The 15,665-nt window shown below is 37.9% G+C and overlaps 1 protein-coding gene across 5 annotated transcripts in view; it reads left to right on the top strand.

Annotated features, from left to right (window-relative positions):
• The window catches only part of LOC126260180 (laminin subunit gamma-1-like), a 389,608-nt gene extending 378,562 nt beyond the window's left edge, over positions 1–11,046 (top strand). The window contains exons 22-23 of one of the 5 annotated variants that reach the window (XM_049957449.1): positions 2,452–2,564; positions 9,399–11,043. In XM_049957449.1, coding sequence (XP_049813406.1) covers positions 2,452–2,564; positions 9,399–9,521 — 236 coding nt within the window. In that variant the 3' untranslated portion in view covers positions 9,522–11,043. Of the gene's footprint in view, positions 1–2,451; positions 2,565–9,398 lie in introns of all 5 variants that reach the window. The other 4 variants (XM_049957447.1, XM_049957445.1, XM_049957446.1 and 1 more) reach the window with 4 other exon arrangements.
• Positions 11,047–15,665: the final 4,619 nt, after the last annotated feature.

The raw sequence follows: 15,665 nt of genomic DNA, 5'->3' as shown, positions 1-15,665 counted from the left end.
TGTCCATTGTCACAACCTCTTGATATACCACAGCATCATCTGAAAAAAGCCTCAGTGAACTTCCGATGTTATCCTCAAAGTCATTTATGTATATTGTGAATAGCAACGGTCCTATGACATTCCTCTGTGGCACACCTGAAATCACTCTTACTTCAGAAGACTTCTCTCCATTCAGAATGACATGTTGTGTTCTGTTATCTAGGAACTCTTCAACCCAATCACATAATTGGTCTGATAGTCCATATACTCTTACTTTGTTCATTAAATGACCTTGGGGAATTGTATCAAACGCCTTGTGGAAGTCAAGAAACACGGCATCTACCTGGGAACCTGTGTCTATGGCCCTCTGAGTCTCGTGGACGAATAGTGCGAGCTGGTTTCATACGATCTTTTTCGAAACCCATGCTGATTCCTACAGAGTAGATTTCTAGTCTCCAGAAAAGTCATTATACTCGAACATAATATGTGTTCCAAAATTCTACAACAGATCGACATTAGAGATAGAGGACTATAGTGCTGCACATCTGTTCAACATCTCTTCTTGACAACGGGGATGACCTGTGCCCTTTTCCAATCCTTTGGAACACTACGCTCTTCTAGAGACCTACAGTACACCGCTGCAAGAAGGGGGGCAAGTTCCTTTGCGTACTCTGTGTAAAATCGAACTGGTATCCCATCAGGTCCAGTGGCCTTTCCTCTTTTGAGCGATTTTAATTGTTTTTCTGTCCCTCTGTCATCTATTTCGATATCTACCATTCTGTCATCTGTGTGACAATCTAGAGAAGTAGCTACAGTGCAGTCTTCCTCTGTGAAACAGCTTTGGAAAAAGACATTTAGTATTTCAGCCTTTAGTCTGTCATCCTCTGTTTCAGTACCATTTTGATCACAGAGTGTCTGGGCATTTTGTTTTGATCCACCTACCGCTTTGACATAAGACCAAAATTTCTTAGGATTTTCTGCCAAGTCAGTACATAGAACTTTACTTTTGAATTCATTGAACGCCTCTCACATAGTCCTCCTCACACTACATTTCGCTTCTCGTAATTTTTGTTTGTCTGCAAGGCTTTGGCTATGTTTATATTTGCTGTGAAGTTCCCTGTGCTTCCACAGCAGTTTTCTAACTCGGTTGTTGTACCATGGTGGCTCCTTTCCATCTCTTATGATCTTGCTTGGCACATACTCATCTAATGCATATTGTATGATGGTTTTGAACTTTGTTCACTGATCCTCAACACTATCTGTACTTCAGACAAAACTTTTGTGTTGAGCTGTCAAGTACTCTGAAATCTACTTTTTGTCACTTTTGCTAAACAGAACAATCTTCCTACCTGCTTCCTTAATAAATTACCCTAACAGCTAGGGAAGTGCTCACCAGGAATCTTTGTGCTGTTGTACTCTTATAAAATGACAGCTACAAAGGCAGTGTTCTGCAATAGTAGTTTTTCTGTTGTATGTGTGAGAGACACTTATGCTCTATATGTTGGTGTTCCGTGGTGCTGTGGTGCTGACGCCCTGACAACTGTATGATATGCCATGACTGCATGGAATATGCTAGACACGGGCCTTACAAAAACCAAGATTATCCTTTACACACCCTACAAGAGACCTAATCTTGGATAGTGATCAAAAAACACATTTCACACTTTGATTCTGTGAAATACATTCAGTCCTGTTGGAAATGCTGTTACTCTCCCAATGATGAATTAAATGTTGGGGTTGTTTAGTGGAGATAATTTAGCCAGTTCAGATGGCATACGGTTGTAGGTTTTGTATCTGTGCCCTGCTTGGATACAGAATTCGCACTCTTGTGTAGCCTGAATATTGATACAGCTCCTGAAGTGGAGATAGTTAAACTATCCAGAAATGCTGATGCTAAGCAGTGTTGAAAGGAGTACACCTACCATGTTACATGGATATGTTTGATGGTGTATAGCTGCCTGTAAATATGGTGGCATGAGGCAAACATGACATTTCATTGTGTCATATGAAGTTGACAGTTATGCATCATATTGACCACTGTATTATTGATCTTGCTGTGTTTTTAATTTGTTTTGGATTCCTCTTCAGGAACTGTAGATCTCACTTATCAAAAATATTCATTGATAGGAATTAGCAAACCACGTTTTTTTTTACTTCTCATGCTTGTGACAGTGTTGTGGACTAATTTTCATTTTGTGGAAATGGTAGAACTTCAGCAGAAAATAATATGCAGCCTATAAATGTGATCTCTTAAAGCTAGTCCCACAGCACAAGCCCAGATAGATTATAGTAATGTAATATGATCAGACTGCAATACTTGTATTATTTTAATTTTTGCAATTTTTATAACAAATAAATGCTCCAATTGCAGAAATTGGCATGCATCAGTACCAGCTATTTGCTAAATACTGTGAAGTAGCAGCAGTCACCTTTTATCAAGTGGTGTAACATGTCACTGTTGTTTTTCTTCAGATATTTCTACAATAGAAATCCTGGAGAGAAAGTTTGTGATGGCAGAAAATGAATTACTGAACATCAGATTAGACGAGAGAATCAGAGCTCTTAGAGAAGCCAGGCATGAGCAGGTAAATTTTGTTGTTCTGTTGATTTTTATTTCAGATTTGTTTGCTGTAAATACAAAAGTGGAAAATAAAATACAAACATCCTGGAGCAATAGTCTTCCATGAATGAAGCTTTGTTCACATGTACAGTATAGAAGTATAGACTGTACAGTATACAAGCTCATACACCTACAAACAAATGGTCTTTGACAATAATGTAAACATCTTCTGTGAGTGCCCATAGCTATTTAGACCTACAATTTTGTGCAAAGACAGTCATGGAGTACTAATTGTCATCTTCAGAGATAATATTCACTGCTACTTTTGCTTGTTGTTGGAATTCACTGTGTGCGTACATTTAACTGTCAGTTGTACCCTTGAAAAGTAGCATTGATAATTACTGTACAGACAACGCTGCTCATGACTATGGAACAAGATGTAGACTGAACTTACATTTACCAAGAAAGAATAGACATAAATGTCAAAATAGCATTTTATATAGAGGAATAGAAGTCTTTAACTGCCAAACGAGGTTAAAGAAATTGCTAAAACAAATTTATTTAGAAAGGAAAGTAAAGAGTACCTTTTAAGCAATATATTCTATATGTTGAAGGATGTCTTAGATAACACATAGTAGGGGTTTGACAAGAAAAATAACACAAATGAATAATAATAATAATAATGACAATAAAACATCTATCATTTCACATAACACTTTCAAACTATGCTTTTCCTGTTGTTTTTCTTTTCTGCAAAAAGTTACTCATAAAGTTAAATGATGTACATATAATCTAACACCTTATCCTCTTTCTGAACTCAACATCTCACTTGTTAAAGAGGGATGCTGACTAAGTTTTCCAGGCTAGCAAATTGGAAGTTCTGGTACACAAAATGGGCATGATGTTAGCTGATAGTATGTGTAGCGTAATGAAACAATGTACACTGAAGTAATTAAAGTCATCAGATAGTGATATGCACATATACAGGTGGTTATAGTATTGCACACGCAAGGTATAAAAGGGGCATTGCACTAGCAGAGCTGTCATTTGTACTCAGGTGATTCTTGTGAAAAGGTTTGCAAGTGATTATGGCCACATGATGGGAACTAACAGACTTTGAATGCAGATAGTTTGAGATAGACACAAGGGGCTTTCTATTTTTCAAATCATTAGGGAATTCAGTATTCCAAGATCCACAGCGCCAGGAGTGTGCTGAGAATATCAGGTTTCAGGCATTATCTCTCACCATCAACAACACAGGAGCTGACAGCTTTCACTTATCTATCAAGAGCAGAGGCATTTGCATGGGGTTGTCAGAGCTAACAAAAAAGGAACACTGCATGAAATAACCACAGAAATCTATGTGGGATGTATGATGAATATATACATTATGACAGTGTGGCAAAATTTGTTGTTAATGGGCTATGGCAGCAGACAACCAAAGTGAGTACTTTTGCTAACAGCACATAATCACCTGCAGCACCTTTCTTGGGCTCTGTGACCACATTGGTTGGACCCTACATGACTGAAAAACTGTGACCTGGTCAGATGAGTCCCAATTTAAGTTGCCAAGAGCTGATGGTGGGGTTTGAGTGTGGCACAGACCCAGCAAAGCCAGGAACCCAGATTGTCAACATGGTGCTGTGCGAGCTGGTGGTGGCTCCATAATCGTGTGGACTCTGTTTACATGGAATAGACTGGGTCTTCTGAGCCAACTGAACTTGCCCCCCTTCTTGCAGTGGTGTACCGTAGGTCTCTAGAAGAGCGTAGCATTCCAAAGGATTGGAAAAGGGCACAGGTCATCCCCATTTTCAAGAAGGGATGTCGAACAGATGTGCAGAACTATAGACCTATATCTCTAATGTCGATCTGTTGTAGAATTTTGGAACACATATTATGTTCGAGTATAATGACTTTTCTGGAGACTAGAAATCTACTCTGTAGGAATCAGCATGGGTTTCGAAAAAGATCGTGTGAAACCCAGCTCACGCTATTTGTCCACAAGACTCAGAGTGCCATAGACATGGGTTCACAGGTAGATGCCGTGTTTCTTGACTTACGCAAGGCGTTCGATACAGTTTCCCACAGTCGTTTATGAACAAAGTAAGAGCAAATGGACTATCAGACCAATTGTGTGATTGGATTGAAGAGTTCCTAGATTACAAAATGCAGCAAGTCTTCCAAAGTAAGAGTGACTTCAGGTGTGCCGCAGGGGAGTGTCGTAGGACCATTGCTATTCACAATATACATAAATGACCTTGTGGATGACATCGGAAGTTCACTGAGGCTTTTTGCAGATGATGCTGTGGTATATCGAGAGGTTGTGACAATGGACAATTGTACTGAAATGCAGGAGGATCTGCAGCAAATTGATGCATGATGCAGGGAATGGCAATTGAATCTGAATGTAGACAAGTGTAATGTGCTGCAAACACATAGAAAGAAAGATCCCTTATCATTTAGCTACAATATAGCAGGTTAGCAACTGGAAGCAGTTAATTTCATAAATTATCTGGGAGTAGGCATTAGGAGTGATTTAAAATGGAATGATCATATTAAGTTGATCGCCGGTAAAGCAGAAGCCAGACTGAGATTCATTGGAAGAATCCTAAGGAAATGCAATCCAAAAACAAAAGAAGTAGGTTACAGTACGCTTGTTCGCCCACTGCTTGAATACTGCTCAGCAGTGTGGGATCCGTACCAGATACGGTTGATAGAAGAGATAGAGAAGATCCAATGGAGAGCAGTGCGCTTCATTACAGGATCATTTAGTAATTGCGAAAGCATGACGGAGATGATAGATAAACTCCAGTGGAAGACTCTGCAGGGGAGACACTCAGTAGCTCAGTATGGGCTTTTGTTGAAGTTTCGAGAACATACCTTCACCGAGGAGTCAAGCAGTATATTGCTCCCTCCTACGTATATCTTGCGAAGAGACCATGAGGATAAAATCAGAGAGATTAGAGGCCACACAGGGGCATACCGATAATCATTCTTTCTACGAACAATACGAGACTGGAATAGATGGGAGAACCGATAAAGGTACTCAAGGTACCCTCTGCCACACACCGTCAGGTGGCTTGCAGAGTATGACTGTAGATGTAGATGTAGAACTGATCGTTGACTGGAAATGGTTATGTCTGGCTACTTGGAGACCATTTGCAGACATTCATGGACTTCATGTTCTCAAATAATGATGAAATTTTTATGGATGACAGTGTATCTTGTGACAGGACCACAACTGTTCACAATTGGTGTGAAGAACATTCTGGACAATTTGAGTGAATGATTTGGCCAAAAAGATTGCCCAAAGTTAATCCCATTGAACATTTATGGGACATAATCAAGAGGTCAGTTCATGCACAAAATCCTGCACCAGCAACACTTCCGCAATTATGGACAGCTACAGATGCAGTATGGCTCAGTATTTCTGCAGGGAACTTCGGAAGACTGGTTGAGTCCATGCCATGTCCAACTGCTTCACTACACTGGGCAAAAGAATGTCCAACACAATATTTGGAGGTATCCCATGACTTTCGTCATCTCACTGTGTGTGTAGTGTGTACAGTAACGATAGCATAAATTGTGAATTCTTCATTTGCAAAGTGTTGATAGGTGTTTGAGAGGGCCATCTAACCTCCCACAACCCCACAATACATTCTCAATGAAATTGTGCTTCTTGCTGCATTACTGAGACATCTACAATGTTCACTGGTCCAGAGTGTTGTGAGAAGCAACAGGTCATTCTTTCAGCAAGTCAGATACAGTTGCTTTGAGTTCAGTGTTTTCACACTCAATTTGTTGTTCCAGTCCTGTCAACAGCAGCACACTTTGATATACTGCTTTCAGTGCACTGTGTGTTTGTGTGTCCCAGAAGAATTTAGTATTTATGTGCTATGTCTGTAAAGCTAAAACTGTCCTCAACATAAAGGTTGGTTTGAATTCCTCAGTGCTTTACTATGCCATGCTTGTGTTGCAGTCAGTTTACCCTTGCTTTGCTTTCAACTTTGAAATGACTTACCCATTCAGTTGCTAGGTGACTTAGAGTGTAACATGGATTTTGACACATTTTGTGACTTCATATTTTTGTCTTAAGTGATTCAGTGACTGAGGTGAAAGGAGTGGTAACCAACAGAAAAATTTTAGAGCAAAGTGTGTAATGAACTCACAATCTATGTATTTGTAGTCTAGCATTTACCCACTGAGTTAAATTATGTCAGTGCAGATATCCAGTCTCCTTTTTCCACTATGGTATATATTAACTTGTGTTCTAAAATATTGTATTATCAACTGCCTCAGTGATATGGATTGTCACATTCCTTTCAATTTTTTTGTTATGTGGTTATCTCTTGGTTTTTGGTCCACATTTTGGAGTGACTTCAGCAGTTGCACAACTTTTCCTTTTTTGTTCTCATCTGTATACTAATGAAGATTTCTGGGAATTTCTGAATGGATATTTAATCATATTTCTGAATTTATATGTCTGACAGCACTTGTTCTTATAGCTGTATGCTCCTCTTTTGTCACAATTATTATTAATAATATAGCATTGAATCAGTGTAATGAACATTTTATTTGGTGTATTGAGATCAAAAATAGCTACCTCGTATTTTACTTCAGCATTCAAAAAAACATTTAATTGCTTTTACTGACAATTATTTGCTAGGACATTTATAATAACATCGATCCAATATCAAACATCAGTCCTGTAGGCACTTTATCACCAAATACAATTTGATGACTGTACTCTTTGTTTGTATTTACAAAAATTATATTTGCAAAAGAGAATGAAGTAGCAAGCGTATTGTACAGAGACATTCATCATTACAGTACCATGAACTAGTTGTGAATTTTGTAGGGTACAGAGGCAGATACAGAAAAACCCCAAGGAGGGGGCGCTAAAAGTATCTCGAGCTACCTTTACTTTTAGCGTAATAAATAATAATCATAAAGTCACATGCAAAGTTTAAGAAAGTTTTATTTAAACTGATTATACATATATACAAGACAATGCCATCTTATGACATAAAAAAAATACAATTGTAGTTCTCTTCCTTAAATGATGAATTCTGTGTGCCTATTCTTCCTGGCAAATTGATTAATTACATTGTCAATGGGACAATCAATGTCAGAGTGAGCCATTAAGTCGATCCTGCTTCATTGATGACCTCAGCCATGACTTTGTATGGCGCAACGTTGAAAAACTTCTTTCTACTGTAGCAATAGATGCAGGTATACAATATTTTGTGCAGCATGTGCAAAGTGGGATGGTCAGATCTGGGACAAACACACAATGCTTGCGTAACAGAATCATGATCAATAAGAGCATTCATGAGTGCTACATAGGAAAGTACAACTACTCGATAACTCAATTCATCGAGTCGATTGACGAAAGAAACAAACAAACAGCATGCAGGCTGACTGGCAGGGGCGGTGCAGGTGGCAATGCAGGTGGCCCTGTAAGGGGCCACTGGTACAGAGTAATAAAAGAGATAACTGGCAGCTGAAAGACAGGTTACAAAAACTATAAAGGAAATTCATTGAGCACATTTATGAGCAAGTTGAAATAATCATTAATTAAAAGATTTTTATATTCACAGAAATATTTCTGAGTTCCATTATTGATTGTACTATTTTTGTGTATTGCTGCATATTAGCAGTGGTAAATATTTATATAATAATATCTAATATGGTACATGTGGTACATATTTATTATATTAATCACATGATATCATTGTTGTAATTACACAAAAATGACAGTGTCCATAACTAAAGTTATTATTGATTGTTGAGGAAGAATCCACTAGCAAAATGTTTGCGTGTGTAATAATAATCTGTTTCAGACCATGCTGCATTTCCTAACATGTCATTGAGTTTTTTGATATTGTCATTATATATTATTTTTTCACTACACATCATTTCATACTGCAGTGTGGAGGATTTATATTAGATAGAAATTATAATTATACTGCATGATTGTTAAAGTTAGCTTAAGGACAGTTCTCTGTCTCACAGTGACACAACATTGTTTGAAATTTTTCTGAGAACTTTTGAATATTTCCCAGTGGGGATATGGAAAGTGCAATAATTAAAAGTGCACTACTGGTAACATCACCTTGTGTTTACATGTCTACTTGTGTTACTCTTTGTGATAACTACTTGTGTCTATAACTTTGAATTTATGGTTAGTTTTCATATATATAATTATTTCTCCTTTCCCTATATTACTTCTACAGTAGGAAGTTGCTAATTTGGAACATTATGATAGATATATGCTCCAATTTGGAACTTCAGTTATTTTGATCTCTACTGTACTGTCTGTGTGAGTCAAGAGGTTAACTTAAACCTCCTACACCAGTAACTGCAGGAATTTTCTCATGTAAAATTTGTAACCTCTGCTCCCCTCCTCCCCCATATATTCTCTGTCAACATTTTTGTTGGGATGTTCAATGTACAATGCTTGAATGAGTTACTGATCAAATCAAAATAATTCATAGTACATTAAAAATTACTATAGTGCCCAAACAGGTTTCTGCTTCTTTGAGTGTCTATGTCCTACCACACTTTGATACTATAGTCAGAGACAATGAGTACTGTGTGTGTTTTGTGTTTGATCATACATAATGATACAGGCTTGACAGTCTTCTTGTGTAGACTGTTTATTTGTTCACTTTGTACTGTTTAATAAAGTTTTTATGCTATTGTTAAGTATTAGCTTTTATTTTGTGGCATGTGATTTAAGTATGGTCTTGCATGAATTGAAAAGCAAAACATTCTGAATTGGGGGAAAAAAAAATTGATGAAATTTGTAATGCACTTCGAGTTTCATTTGCTCAGTATGAACAATTATTTTTTCCAGATGCAGTGGATTCATTATTACGAAGATGAAATTATAAAACTCAGGGCTGAAGTAGCACACACAGAACAAGTTGCTAATGCTCTGCCTAAGGCTTGCGGCTCTCGCCTGCAGCTGGAACCATAACAGAAAATACCACAAGAAGGTCTACACAAGAAAGTAGTAAAATGAGACAGTGGTAGCTGAACAGTTCCTCATGAAACCTGAAAGCTAATACAGACACCACATTGATGTTTTCTGGGATAACTAAACTATCTTATTTGTGATTAGTGTCAGTAGCATATAATAATATTGTATCAATTGTACCTACTTGCATTTGCAGTTGTGGGCAGCCATATTTCTATAGAAACACTGTGAGCAACACTAATATGATAGTTGTGAACCAACCGTGGTGAGATACAAATATTTAACAGTTGCTGTAACACTAATCAAAATAGCCCTGAAACTTCAGCTAAGCACTAAATATAGATTTTGTTTTATACATTGTGTTTACATTCTATGAAAATATCTGCTTAATATACTTCAAATACCAAAGATATAATAAATATTTGTTTGTTGCTTTTCTAAACAATAAAACAAATCATTTCCCATTTGTATCAGATTAAAATATGGACACTATTGTTATTTATGTGTAGAAATGGTGTAAATATCTTTACATTCCCCAAGAGAGTCAAACTGATAATGAAACAAGTTCTACCTACAAGTCTGCAATTAAAACATTACTGATAACAATCTTAGTGTTAGTATAATGTAACTAATATCATCAGAGAAATTTCATTGTAAGGTCATTTTGAAACAGAATTTAAAACACCTTGAAGAACTAAGAAATAGACATCAATAGTAATGCATTATTTTTATGTTGAATGTGGAAGTGCAAAAGGCAAAGCTTTGAGAGCATTGTAATATTGGTTTACCTTGTTGCATGCCATAATCAATAAGCTATGTGCCTACACTGTGAGTATGGTATGCCATTTTATGTTTGATGTACACAACTCTGCAAGAAAGAAAAGTGCTCAATAAACAATATACAAGGTGTTTCACAATTCTTATTACTGGCTTCTGGGGGCTTTATAGGGAACTTAGTAGATAATGGTTTGATAAGCAACACACATCAAGAAATGTACTGTTTGATGTAATATAAGTTGGAAGATTTGATCAGTTTCAAATCTCCAGCTTCATGGCACATACACAGTAGACAAAATGGGCATGAGCGCTCTTGGTGACTCTATTGTTTGTTGCACAAGGTGTATGTGCAATGGATGCTTTCATCCACATGTTCCACAAACACTAATGCTTGTCCATGGAGCACCACTGTCAACCCTCTTAGTTGCAAGCATATCAGTTTCTTGCAGCTATTGATGTATTCTGATGAAAATGGTATGTGATGGACTGAGAGGAACCAGAAAACATTCTCAGTATATATAAGTTGTGCAGCTCTCCCATTCCATGCTGTATTGTGAAGTGAGAAATTGAGCGATCTGATCTTCAAATTTATTTTATATAAATGATACATTTCTAGGCATGGATTTCTTCTTACATTATCTACTGACTCCCCTCTACAATATTTAGAAATGTGTGATAGCAATTGTGAAATACAATGTACTTACAGTTATCATCAGCATTTTAACTATCAATCACAGTACTGCTGGCATTAGTGAATGCTCCGTAAATACGCTCAGGTTCTAGCTTTTGTACTATTCAGTGTGTCATAAAATATTTGATCAGCATATTGACTTTGTCGTATAAATTTATAATCAAAGAAAATTTGGTAAGCATTAAATAACAATAAAAGGGAAAAATATTTCAGAGAAGGTGTAAATTTCTCATAGAAGTAATAGTTAAAATCAAGCAGTTGGCAGCTGTGAGTTAAAGATTGTGCTTGCGTCTGTTATTATCAGGGTTACTCAAATGAAAGCCTTAAATTTGTAATAACAAATGGAAATATCGCGCTGTTACCCTGTAAGCTGGTAAGCGTGCTACAAACAGCATGCAGAATGGCCTGTAGGTGGCAGCATGGTGCAGATGCACACATACCACCGCAGTATCAGTATAAAGATGGCCGCCCCTCTTGCGACTTGCACCAGGGAAGAACAGCGTTCTGTTATTTGGGTTTTGCGTAGTGTAGGTGTGAAACCAATTGAAATTCATCGATGAATGAATATGCATGTTTGTCACAGCAGGAAGCCTATGAATGGAGCAGGAAGTTCACAAATGGTGTGACTTCAGTGGAAGATACTCCTCATCCAGGTCAGGCACAACGAGTTGTGACTCCACAGAACATTGCAGCAGTTAAAGCCATAGTGAAGGAAAACTGCCGAGTGACACTGAATGACATTGCAGCATCTTTACAGATTAGTCATGGGTCAGCACACCACACTGTGTATGATGTGCTACAGTTTCACAAAGTGTCTGCAAGATGGGTGCCACGGCAGCTGACTCCTGAAATGAGAGAATGACGTGTTGATGCTTGTGAAGAACTTCTTCGGCACTTTGAACGAGAAGGTGATGGCTTCCTTGCAAGAATGTATGGGGATGGGGATGAAACCTGGGTTCACTTCCACCAACCAGAAATGAAGAGAGCAATCAAGGAATGGCACCATTTCTCATCACCAAAACCAAAGAAGTTTCGAACAGAACCATCAGCAGGGAAGGTTATGCTAACTCTCTTTTGGGACAAAAAAAGGAGTCATTTTGGAGGATTACACGCCTAGAGGGACCACTGTCACCAGTGCATCATACACAGATCTCCTAAAAAAATCATCTTTGGCCTGCAATCAAATCAAAGCGATGTGGATTGCTGTCAGCAGGTGTCCTTGGATTGCTGTCAGCAGGTGTCCTTTTGCAACATGACAATGCAAGGCCCCACACTGCCTGAACAACAGTTGCAACAATCACAGACCTGCATTTTGAGTGTCTTCCTCATCAACTATTTTCACCAGATCTGGCCCAAAGTGATTTCAATGTTTGGACCACTCAAAGATACAATGGGAGGAAAGAAGTTCCGTTCTGATGAAGGGGTATCCCACGCGGCGCATGAGATGTTGCGCGGACTACCAGAAGAATTTTTTTCTAAAGGAATTTATGCACTTTGGAAGCGCTGGAGGACTTGCATTGAGGATGGGGCAGATTATGTTGAAAAGTGATACAGTTTTGTACCACTTCTGCACAATAAATAATATTTTAAAAAATATTTATGGTTTTCATTTGACCCACCCTCGTAGTAACATACAGTCAGTAACACATAGGAGTGAGCATTCAAATGTGCAGAGCAGAATTTTTATTCACAGCAGACATTGCCCCCTCCAATTCACATGACTTTGGTGCAGATTTGCCTGTGAAGCACACTGCAGATGTTGAATCTCAATACATCTCAAGTTCAGACAGATCCTGTCCAGAATTACTGTGGATACTGTTTACTTCTGTTTACTTACAGCATGAGTATTTTAATTTCCATTTGTTATCTGGAATGAAATTGGCTTCTAGCATTTTGCTTGTCTGTGACAAGTTCCTCAGATCAGATATTGTTTTTTTTTTATTTATTTAAAAAAGGAAGGACAGCCTTATAATTATCTTTAAGATTTTATACTACATGTAATCACATTGCTGAGTCTTTACTAACAAAATGTAACATTAAAAAATAGTTTCATAGATCATGAATACCATTAAGTCCCCCCCCACACACACACCAAAAAATGAGGAAAACAACAACAACAACAATTTGGAGCTTTGACATGCAGCAATTTATACCATATGCTTGTTCTTTACTATCTCGCAATTTATTAATTCATTTTTATCTTTCTTATAGACAAGCACACAAAAGTATTAAACAGTTTAACATATTTATTTTGTGGATTTTATGCGCAAGTGTCCACTACAAATTCCTAAACAGATGTTACATTAAAAATTCAGAGTGTCTAATAAATATACAACTGAGCCCACTAACATTAAACGAATGCTAATACTAACACCTGGATGAGATTCAAATAACGGAAGGAACAAAAATAACAATTTACCAATAATTGAGTCATTGAGTGGTCAATGAGGACAGAAAAGAGTGGCTTACTACATTGTACAAGCACTCCAGCTTGGTTGCATGTGATGCAAAAATGGAGTATTTGGAGCAGGGGGGAGAACAGAGGAAGAGGGAAACTGAGGAAAGGATGGTGTGCATGTAGAATGAGGGAAGTAGGGATGAGGGAATGTGGGAGGAGGTTGATTTAGGAAAGATAAATTGACTGAAATCCTATCAATATTTTAATATTTTGGTAGAAACAGCGTCATTGCCAACAGAATTACCATTTTTAGTGATGTGTTTAATTCTGTAGTCTGCTGGGAATTGTATTTTTGAAACTAATGTCTGTAAGTGGTGCATATAGTGTTTGCACAAGTACGTCTAATGCGTATGCATTTGGCTGTTTATTACTAATAAGAAAACTCCCCACTGAATCACCCTCAGATTTAGTGGTAAAATCGCCCAGTGGATAGCCCATTGAAAACTGAACACAAATGAAGTATGAAAACAAGAAGAAGGTGTACTGACCTGTGAAAAAAGAATCAAAATAGAAACAGTGAATGGTCCAAACTCAAGGTTGTATCCCTTGCTTCACTAGACCATTTCTATGCAGCTGGAAAACAGTTTGGGGTTTGTGCAATTGATGGCCTCACTTCTGTTTTCATGAAGAATGTCGAGATTTCTCTAAGACAGTAAATTAAGCAGAACTATTCTCTAGGGCTCAATAAGACTCAAAACCATCATAAATCATTGCACAAAAATATTCCTTATCCACCTCATAACCAGAACAGCCTGTGTACTCACACCAAAACATTTGCTTAAGCAGTGTACAGGGTGTTACAAAAAGGTACGGCCAAACTTTCAGGAAACATTCCTCACACACAAATAAAGAAAAGATGTTATGTGGACATGTTAATTTCCATGTTAGAGCTCATTTTAGTTTCGTCCACCTACGCTCAATGGAGCACGTTATCATGATTTCATACGGGATACTCTACCTGTGCTGCTAGAACATGTGCCTTTACAAGTACGACACAACATGTGGTTCATGCACGATGGAGCTCCTGCACATTTCAGTTGAAGTGTTCGTATGCTTCTCAACAACAGATTCGGTTACCAATGGATTCGTAGAGGTGGACCAATTCCATGGTCTCCACGCTCTCCTGACCTCAACCCTCTTGACTTTCATTTATGGGGGCATTTGAAAGCTCTTGTCTACGCAACCCCGGTACCAAATGTAGAGACTCTTCGTGCTCGTATTGTGGACGGCTGTGATACAATACGCCATTCTCCAGGGCTGCATCAGCGCATCAGGGATTCCATGCGACGGAAAGTGGATGCATGTATCCTCGCTAACGGAGGACATTTTGAACATTTCCTGTAACAAAGTGTTTGAAGTCACGCTGGTACGTTCTGTTGCTGTGTGTTTCCACTCCATGATAAATGTGATTTGAAGAGAAGTAATAAAATGAGCTCTAACACGGAAAGTAAGCATTTCCGTACACATGTCCACATAACATATTTTCTTTCTTTGTGTGTGAGGAATGTTTCCTGAAAGTTTGGCCGTACCTTTTTGTAACACCCTGTATATACTATGTTCACCGTATGATAGCAATGGTAATGTTACCGATGATAGCACCACTACCAAAATAGTTTCCGGAATTCGTTCACCAAAGAGGATGCAGTAAATATTCTATGATTTAAACCAACAAACGCTGCCAACAAGAGTAATTTGGCGTTAGATATCCTCAGTGTAGCGAAGAAACAGAAAAAGTCACTCAATAAAAACAAGTCGTCTGGTCCCTACTGTATAACAATTAGGCTCCTTTCAGAGTATGCTGATGAAATAGCTCCATTTTTAGCACTCATTTATAAATGATTGTTCAACAGAGGATCCGTACCTAAACACTGGAAAGTAGCACAGGTTGCACTTTTACTCAGGAAAGGAAATAGAAGTAATATGCTGAGTTATAGATCCACATTACTGACACTTATTTACAGTAGGCTTTCGGAACATATGCTGTGTTCAAATATTATGAAATGCCTAAAAGAAAATGATTTATTGACACGCAGCCACCACAGATTCAGAAAATACCATTATTTGAAACACAACCGGCTCTACTCATACAAAGTGATGTGTGCTGTCGATAGAGAATCTCAAGTTGATTCTACATTTATAGATTTCCAGAAGGCTTTTGACAGCATTCCTCACAAGGCGCTTCTAATCAAACTACGAGCCTGTAGGGTATCACAGCTGT

The sequence above is a fragment of the Schistocerca nitens genome, chromosome 5 (assembly GCF_023898315.1).
Source record: "Schistocerca nitens isolate TAMUIC-IGC-003100 chromosome 5, iqSchNite1.1, whole genome shotgun sequence".
Lineage (NCBI taxonomy): Eukaryota > Metazoa > Arthropoda > Insecta > Orthoptera > Acrididae > Schistocerca > Schistocerca nitens.
The sequence above is the reverse complement of the archived record's forward strand: the minus strand, read 5'-3'. Positions and strand labels throughout refer to the sequence as shown.